Source organism: Haplochromis burtoni, unplaced genomic scaffold (assembly GCF_018398535.1).
Source record: "Haplochromis burtoni strain Fernald_Lab_line unplaced genomic scaffold, NCSU_Asbu1 Contig_177, whole genome shotgun sequence".
Taxonomy (NCBI): Eukaryota; Metazoa; Chordata; class Actinopteri; order Cichliformes; family Cichlidae; genus Haplochromis; species Haplochromis burtoni.
The window spans coordinates 259,147-268,761 of NW_024582538.1; the positions used below are offsets into that span (position 1 = coordinate 259,147).

A 9,615-nucleotide genomic window follows, 5' to 3' on the forward strand; every position below is an offset into this window, starting at 1 on the left:
AGAGGCGAGGCTGCCGGACACTGGCGCCACCGGGCCCTCTGACCACCACCAGTAGGCAACGGGTGAAGTGTCTTGCCCAAGGACACAACGACCGAGGCTGTCCAAGCCGGGGCTCGAACCGGCAACCTTCCAATTACAAGGCGAACTCCCAACTCTTGAGCCACAATCGCCCCAAGCACACATGACAGCTAATGTTGAGCCCCCGCTTGTGACAAGACTCTATAAAGATGTTTTTCCTCTCTTCTCTGCTTTATGTTTCCGTGTGTGTCTCCTCTGCTCTTGGGTCTGCTCCGCTGGGCAGAGGAGACACAACTAAGATGAAACCGAGAGCAGCAAAACAAGTAGATCCGAGCACTGAGCCGCAATGAAACAAATGCAAATATAATACTGATTCTCTCTTTTAAAGCACTGCCTGAGCACTCCACACTGGATCCTGTCATCTCGCTTTGCTATCATGTTCACCCTCTTAGTGGAAATATTCATCTGTTATGAAGAGAGGCTCGTATCTGCTTACATGTCTGTGGATCTGCTATCAAACCACAGGCCTGAGAAGCCTGGATTTCAACACACACAGAGGAAGCAGCGATGGGAATCAGACCGGCTCCAGGAATACATAAATAAATCAGTAAAGAATCTGATCTAAAAATGACAGTATACACACCCCATCCATGGAGTTTCACTTCATTCTCTTTACATTTCAAATTTCTTTTTGAAAAACTAGCGCGCTTCCTCCAATAAGTTCTACAAGCCATGATTTTTTCTTTATTTTTTAAAGAAGTCATTAGTACCATATTTCCAGAAACATTGCAGCATTTCTTTTCATGTTGCTCTTACTGCGTTCACATTAAATCTGTTGTTGGATTATTTTCTTACAAATCCTAAAGGCATTTGTTTTGTATATGTCAAATAACACATTCTTTTGGGGGCTTCTAAGCTGATTGTAATGTTTAATTAGAACATAAAACGCACTGGTTAACATTAACAGTCAATTTTCTTTTTGGGACTTTTGCATTCAGATAGTCCAGATTTACTGACAAGTTCCTAACTTCTCTATAAAACTGATAATTAGCTGTTTTTCAGGTAATTAGATTCCCCCTCTCTCCAATCAAGTAGGCAAAAAGCATCGGTGTGGAGTCACGCAGGTGTTCAGTCTGGATTCAATTATAGCTTTGAATATAATTGCAAAGAGGAAAGATAACTGGCTGTCGCTAAATAAAGCCCCGTGCTGTGAGACTCGGGAAAGAGACAAGGTCCTTTGCCGCACAGTTATAAATGATGTTGATAGCCTCTTGTGTGTGCTGTCAGCAGAGTGCCGCCTAAATCAGACAAAAGTGCCTTTTTAAAGTTGGGCCGTTACTTTAAATTCATAATCCCTTTCAGCCTTTTTTTGTCCATTTGACACATAAAGTGAGAGAGAGATTTCCAACAATACAAATCCAGATTCATGTGCTACTATGTGGGACACGTCGCTAATGATGAGAGGTAGACTGAAGCTTTGAGAAATAAAATAAAGGACAAAAATGCAAGATTTCCACTTTAACTAAACAACAAATAATGTGTACTTTCTGTAAAATAACATTACCTACAGATGAATAAGTACAGCCTTTGGTTAAATATGTATATTGAAGGGCTACAACAGTTAGGTGTACATTGATAATGGGAAAGAAGCCAGTGCAGCACTCGTGTCTCTATCCTCAGAGATCACCTGCTAACTAGAAAAATGGCTATTCCTAGCACACCGCAGACAGCTGAGGTGCTGTGAGTTAAAGATGAAATGGTTGTCATATTTTTATATAAGCGGCACGTACCTTTAAGGCTCCGCTTGTGAAGTGTGGCTTTCACACAAGGCTGACTTTAGTTTCTGTGCCCAGCCATGAAAAGTTGCGTGCAATAAACACAGGCCAAGTAGCCAGTAAATGATAGTATGGGACCAGCTCTGGACCAATTTCCACTTCATTTTCTTTTGTAAAGCACCCCACTGTTTCGAGCTCCAAACCTCATCTGGAAGTTGTTCAGTAATGTTGAGATATGCTCAATGCTTCGCACGCACCAGCTTGCCAACAGGGACCTGCTGGTAAATGGCAGTGCCTGCCACTAGCACATCTTGAGAAGCACTTTTTTGGTTTGGTTTTTTGTGGGTTTACACACTTAAATAATACCTTTTGTCAGCTCAGTATTTGTATTGTTGGTTTCTCAGAGTGGCTTTGCATGTTTGTTTTTGTTTTGTTTTTTAGCTTTTGCTGGAGTTCATCCACCATCTGAAACAAGCACTTTTAGTTCCTCTCCTTTTAAGTCCACCCTGACTTTAATTGGCCAGCCCATGCTTACAGGAGATTTGAACAGTAGCAATAACTATCCAAAAGAGTTGTGAGGTATTTAATGGTGTTAGGAATGATCCGTGCCTTTAAGGATCAACAGCTTGGGGAAACCAAAGGAGCTCTCCAAGAATATTTAATATAAGTGGAGAGAGAAAGTTGCTTTAAGACCTATTCGCCCTCAGGGAGAGAAAAGCCCAGTCTTAGGTTAGACTGTGCTTTTCAATGCATATTTTTTGCAGTTTCTTTTGATAAAACTTTAATTTCCTCCTTTTTGACTCATGCGTTCTCAGCTCTGACACCATTTCACATTTTATTCAAGTTAAAATTGCTTATCAGGGAGTTGGTGTGCCACATTTCTAAGGGGTGTAATGTGTAAATTTCATGGTAAAATGTAATGTAGTCTCTACTAGAGTTGTGTTTTTTATCCATTTAAATTTTTGTATTTTAGTCCGCATCACAAGTAATTTATCATTTTTTTAAGGGTAATCAATCATGTCACCGTTAGTGACTGCTGAGCTAACATGAGCTGACACATTTTGTTTTTAGACCGTCTTGATTTTTTTTTTTATTTTAAAAGGGGGAAGATGATGTTTCTTCCAGTCACATTCTGTTCTTAATATTCACACTTGGCTTTCTAGACTGAAAAGGTGCAACTAATCACTTTGGACAATTTATTTTCTTTTTCTAAGCCATCAAACACATGAGTGGAATAATGCTTTTCACAGATCTTCCTCCCTGTTTCTACTTCTTAAAATCACAACAAGATGTGACTTGCAAATGCAAATGAAATCAAAGTCCAGCGCCTCACAAAACTCAAAATGTCACACAGAAACTAAAATACACGGCGAAGTCTGATGCACATCGATAGCTTATTGTTGGTTTACAGCGAGAACAGTAGAAGAATAAATCACGGCGTGAACAAAAAGCTTTTTGTGCCGGAGGTTTTGAACGTCCAAATCAGTTAATACGGCAGAGAGAGAAAAAGGCAGCGAAACATCCACAATGCATTCAATTAACAATATAATAGTGATATTGTTATCAGGGGTATGGAATTGTTCTTTATTTTCAGCGCCCACAGAGCATGAATGTGGCAGTTTATAGTTTATGCACCCCACCGATACAGCACAGCAGCCTGTTGTGTGTGCGAGAGGAACAGCAGCACATAATTGCAGACTTTTAGATTTTATATTCTGACAACAGCCCAAAAAAAGAGTGAATTTCTTTTTGTATCTATATTCAGATTTATGAAGTGTTTGCCTCAGCTTTGTGCAATACCGTCTAGTTTCAAATCAAGCCGGAAACTCAGGGTCGATTTTTGTTATGAAGTAACATCCTGGGTCTTTTTCACATTTTATTGATCTTTGCCTGTGATGGATCTTGCAGGTACAGTAAAACACACAGTGAATCTGAAATATGAGGTTTTATTGTAATCTCACATTTCTCCTGCAGGCAAGTTAACACAGATACAAGGCAAGTCATTAAATGTGTTTATTATTGAAACAGCAAGTATCCCGAATCACGGTATATCACACTGGTATGTTTTTACTATGTTTATGTTCAACATTTACAGTACTCCATTAGAGATTTCCCAAATGTAAACAGTTTAAGTGTTTCTCATTTCATTTTAGTTTAAAAGCTGCAGGATTTTGTTTGTCGGGACAGACTCTTTGGATGTTTGTGTCAGTGTTTCTCAATCTCATCAAGTTTGAATCTTATCAGACGTGAAAAGTAAAACGTGAAAATCAACTTCACCTACGTTACGTTTTGTAATTTTAATACTAGTTGTGTGGACACTTGTTACTATTGCTATGGCTTCTTGTGTTAGTGTGCATGTAGCCACAGTTAATTTATTGCCCTTTCTTTGTTTCCTCCCCTACAGTTCTATTTCTGACATCTTTGGTCCAGAACCTGCCAGAAAGTAAGTGATTACTTTGTTGTTGCTGTTGCCTAAATTTGATATTGTTCATCCATCTGTTTCTTTTTTTGTTTTGCTTTATATTACAAGTAATGTTGTATGTTAGCGTACTGTTGATGTTTTTGTGTTCGTGTTGTACATGCAGAAGCGCGCACACACACACAAACAAACGCACCCATGCATATATATATACAGTAGAGTTTATGGGTTGTGCCAATGGAAAACGGCTTATTCTGCTATTGACTCTTGTTTTGAGCTTCTGGTGCTGACAGTCAGGTGACTGATTTACACCTGGTGTCTGCTCCAAGCATGCCACCCTCAGGATGGGGCCCGTGCCATAGGGCAACTTCAAGATGGTGTTCCACAAAAGCACATTATAGCAGTATAACGTTCCACGTTCCAGTTCCATGTAACAGTCAGTGGCACAACTTTTGTTCCACTTGATACCTCTGAAGGCCCCTACTAGCTGGTTTTTTTTGTTTGTTTGTTTTTTAGCCAGTTCTAGTATAGCAGGAGACGGAAAGGTAGAACTTACTGTAATTTATTTAAAAAAATATGGTGCTGTCAGCTGTTCAAGACCATACAGTCAGGTCCAAATATTTTGATCTGACTCAGTTTGGCCGCTCTGCCCTACCACAACGGATTAGAAATGATGCAATCAAGATGCAACTGAAGTGAAGACTTAGCTCTAATCCAGAGGTTTTGGCAAACTTGCGCAGGATTTATAGGCATTTTTACATGGCCGCTCCGCTTTCACTGGCTCATGAGTAATTGACAAATAATTTTATTACATGAATATAAATTCTTTGCTGTCAGTGACTGCCTGAAGTTTCCTTCCTTGAGATGCTTTGTCAGACTTTTCCTGCAGTGAACCGTTAGTTGATGCTTGATTGTGGGTGTCATGCAGAAAGCATGCTCGCTTGGGTTGAGGCTAATGGGGCCATAAAAGATATTACATTACAAAAAATTACATTTCTGTCTAAAGAATCTCTAGGGTAGCTTTAGGTCATCATCTATACTGTGAATCGGTATTTATCAGAAATAATAGCTCCATGCAAATCAGTCCTGGTATTTCTACCAACTTGCACATAATCAGTAAACACTGGTGACCTGAATCCATTGGCATCCATATAAGCCCACGCCGTAACACTGCCTCGACCATGTTTGACAGATGTTGTGGTATGCTTTAATTGTGAGCCCTTCCAATCCTTCTTCATGCTCTCCTTCTGCTCGCATTCTGAATTTTGGTTTGTAAATAATGGCATTTTAAAAAACTGGGTAGGAACAGAAAAATTTTGTTTATGGTCGAAAAGGATGAAGTTCAATGTGTAGACATAGAGATATTCATGAAAACGTGATGTTTTTAAGGTTTTCTTTTCTCTTGTTATCCAAATATATTTACATGTTCGAAATAAACTATTGGATTCTAGTCAGTTCATCTCAGTATTATCAGTCTAAAGGGCAGATATTTTTTCTATTTTCCACTTAAATCTATTTATTTATTTATTTTGGGATACCTGAAGTCTGCTTTTTGTGCTGACCCCTTTGTATTAAATGAATCTATTTTTTATCGTACTTTATTATACAGATTTCCACATTACAATTTCCAGATTTTTCTTTTCTTTTTTCCCCTCATTCTTAATTTTTCGGGCTTGTTTCTGTCATCTCTGTCAAGTGAGATTCAGCCTGAAAAGAACACCACATGCAGCATTTAACCCCCAAAAGACTCACATAAATAACAACACTTGAGTCGGAGCTCATTCACTTGCAAACCATGCACTAGGACACTGAATCATTCCAGGGTGGTGGTGGTGTTTCGACCACAGAGTTTTGCATCTTTCCTTCCTCTCCATGCATGTGTTTTGTGCTGCTTAAGTAAAATAAATAAATAAATAAAATACATTTAGAAAATGCAGCTTTAATGTATTTAATGCATTCACAGCTCTACTGTCACAAAGGTGATAGCACAAACATTTTCTAAGCTTATTCTCAGCTTTGTTTTTGTTCCTTGTCTGGACTCCCCTCTTTATCTGTGTTTTTGACCCTGAAGTTGGGCTCAAACCTCCCAGTTTTCACTCCTAATCTTTTCATTCCACATAACACTTGACTGAATGTAATCATAAGGCACTATTCTATACTGAAGTCGAGTGTTTTTGAAACAAGAGTGACAGGAAATGTTCTTCCATCGAGCATCGATTTATATCCATCCTCTAGTTTTTGTCAGACTCTGGAAAAATACTGAGCAAAGTGTGGACCAGTAGAAAAGTGATCGGCTTCCTACTGTGCTTACCAATAATCCACAACACCTAGAAGACGCCTCCTTACTCTTTTACAATGTCCATGTGGCCTTGTGACCCTAATTCCAATGCGGGAATATTGTTTTTTCCTTTTTATGCAGTTATGATTAAAAGCCTTGTCTTGTCTATGAATGTTGAATTATATCTATAGGTGAAACTTTAAGTGATTCTCCACATGAGACACTGGTGGCATCAGGGCTCCCTTTTGGTTTCTAAGCCATGTTATCTGCACACTTGTTGTGTAGGAGATTACACATCGTTGTCTGTTAATGTCAAGCATGATTCGTTAACGGGGATGTAACTTTAAGCTACGTGCTGAGCTGTTGAGCCCACATGGGGACACATGGTAGCAAAGCATTGACGTGGCGAAAGGTAATCCATAAAGGGAAACTGCCTATTTAGAAGTATTGAGTATTTACTCTTGACGTCTTCTGCAGACAACAGCGTCACTTCCCCCAGAATAAAAGATGGGAGTGTGAGTGAGTGTATAGATTCACCTCTATTCTTTTCTCACTATAGCTTTCCTGTAAACCTTTAAATGTTTGCTTCCAAGATGATTATATTTTAAGAGTAAAAAGGGTGCATTTCATTTACCCATCTTATTTAACCCTGTAAAGCTCAAACTATGAATTAAATGCCAGGGCTCTCAAAAACTCATGTTCTTGTTATTGTTTAGGAAAGGAGGAGAGAATTTGACTCCTAATCTTATCCCTCCACTTCCCTAAATGTAATCATATGGAGGATAAAATTATACAAAGTTTCCTCCTCTGACAGATTTAATTGACCTCTTTCACATAACATATTTTGATATGAATAGCAGGAAAAGCACAGCAGCGAGATTAGCGCTACTGATTTTGTTAACGATTGTGCAGTTTCACCGAGGTTGACGTAAATGATGTGCAGTTGTTTTCAGTTGCACATGTGCAGCTGACCTAATTTCTGTATGTTGCAGTTTGTGCTTTTGCAAAGCATGATAAATATAATATTTTGATTAATAATTTTCTGCCACGTTCTCAAATGAACATTTTGACTTTAATTTTGCCCGATCGTCGTCGGGCAGTAGTGTGAGAGCGTTTTGTTAGCAGAGGCGTGCCTTCTTCCTTTCAACATTCTTCCTTTCAAAGTTATTTTGAACTTGTGTGCGAGCAACCTTTTAACCCACTGTAATAAATTTGCTGGAGGGCTGTCAAGCCGTCTGTTGCCGAAGATAGTCGGGTTTTTTATTTCTTTCAGCAGCGTGACAATCAGTACGAATGCAGTACGAGGCTTTGCGTCCTCGCTCTCGTCAGAACGTATAGAGTCTTCTCCACATTAGTTGGTGATATTAAAGGGGCTTTTGATGTTAATTGACTGTATGAACTTTTGGTTAGTCAGATGCAAGTGCAAATAGGCATTCATCTTCCATTTTTAATTTGCAATGTGCATCATAACTCCTGTGGAAGGTTTTTTTTTTTTTGGCTCGAGTAATCATGTCTGACTGGGAAATCACAGAATTTAATCTTGATTCAAATGAAGGGATTTAAGAGCCCATGGCCCCAATATTATGTGTTAGACAGAGGCAAAGGTTTGTTAACTTCTCGGAGTAGCACTTAATTTGTAGATGAAATTAAAATAAAATGAGGTGTTTTGTGGGATGACAAACAGATGTGAGTGGATGTCTCGTTTTTATTTACCGAATGGGGATCTGTCAAAGTGTATCATGGCACGGACAAAGAATATTTCTGAGGGCCTGATGCTCTTCAGACTCATCGGGCAGGAAATGGTTTTTGCCAATAAGTCAAGCAATTAAGTACAAAAAGTGGAAAATCAAGACCATTGTCACCTTAACCAGGGGGTAGACGTCATACATGGTGGAATAGTTTCACAAGGGGGTCACACTCAATACCTTTGCACATTCTTTTCCTCAATTAATAAATAACCAAATCTTTTGGTTTCAGTTTTACGTTGTCAAAACATTACCGATAAGAACATCTGCTGACGCGCCAACCTTCCAAGCTGCTTGTTCTAATCTCTTCTGTTCACAAGACATTAACTAGCTGTCTCTAAATACTCATTCACAGAGATGTCGAGAGGACCCCAGGCCAAAAGCGAACATCCCACTCGACAGAAGACAATGCCACTTTATCGCCTGTTTTGGGAAAGCGACGGCGAAAAACGTAAGAAGAGACGAAGGAAAGGAGGGAAAAAAATCTAAAGAAAATCCCACGGCTTCTGTATCAGCTAACTTTGAAGGACATGCACATTCCTTTGAACATTTCTTTGTACCCTGATTACGTTGCACTGGTAATTTCATGTTTACAAATAAATCTTTGGTCTTTTTTACAGTTTTGTCTTTTGCAATATTCTGGTCAATGTCCCATTTCTGTTGTTGCTACCTGTTTGTGTTTTGACTCGAATCCATAGTTTGTATTATTGCATGTTTTGCTGCAGATTTTAAGAGCAATAAACTAATAGAAACATTCAATATTTTGACACAGGAATACTTTGTATTTTACATCATATACTGCCTTAATGCTTTGTGGCATAAATTCAATGTGCTGAAAACATTCCTCAGAGATTTTGGTCCATGTTGACATCGTGGCATCACACAGTTGTTGCAGATTTGTCCATTTTGTTGATTTCCCATTCCATCGCATCCCAAAGGTGGTCTGTTCAAGGCTACAGTGATCTTATTGTCATGTTCAAGAAAACAATTTGAGATAAATTGAGCTTTGTAACATGGTGCGCTATCCTGATAGAAGTGGCCACCATAACTTTTGTACAGCCAAGGTGTGCCAAGAAAATATCCCCCACATCATTACGTTATCACCTTCACCAGGTTGAACTGTTAATAAAAGGCAGGATGGATCAATGTTTTCATGTTTACACCAAATTCTGACTCTTCCGTCTGTATTTTGCAGCAAAAATTGAGAATTTTCAGATCAGCTGTCATGATGTGAATTGTTGTCTTTTTCCTGTGCTTAGCTGACAGGAGTAGTAACTGGGTGTGTTCTTCTGCTGGTGCAGCTGCTTCAAGGTTGAATGTGTTGTTGCTTGAGTTACCGTTGACTTCTTAACAGCTCAAAGAATTCTGAAAGGAAGGGTC

At 39.0% G+C, this 9,615-nt stretch overlaps 1 protein-coding gene across 1 annotated transcript in view; it reads left to right on the forward strand.

The window, feature by feature from the left end:
• Positions 1-9,402, forward strand: part of rad18 (RAD18 E3 ubiquitin protein ligase) — a 28,961-nt gene extending 19,559 nt beyond the window's left edge. Inside the window, exons 12-13 of the mRNA XM_042225631.1 lie at positions 4,198-4,236; positions 8,591-9,402. Of these exons, the coding sequence (XP_042081565.1) occupies positions 4,198-4,236; positions 8,591-8,690 (139 nt within the window). The 3' untranslated portion in view covers positions 8,691-9,402. The remainder of the gene's footprint in view (positions 1-4,197; positions 4,237-8,590) is intronic.
• The last annotated feature ends 213 nt before the right edge of the window (positions 9,403-9,615 follow it).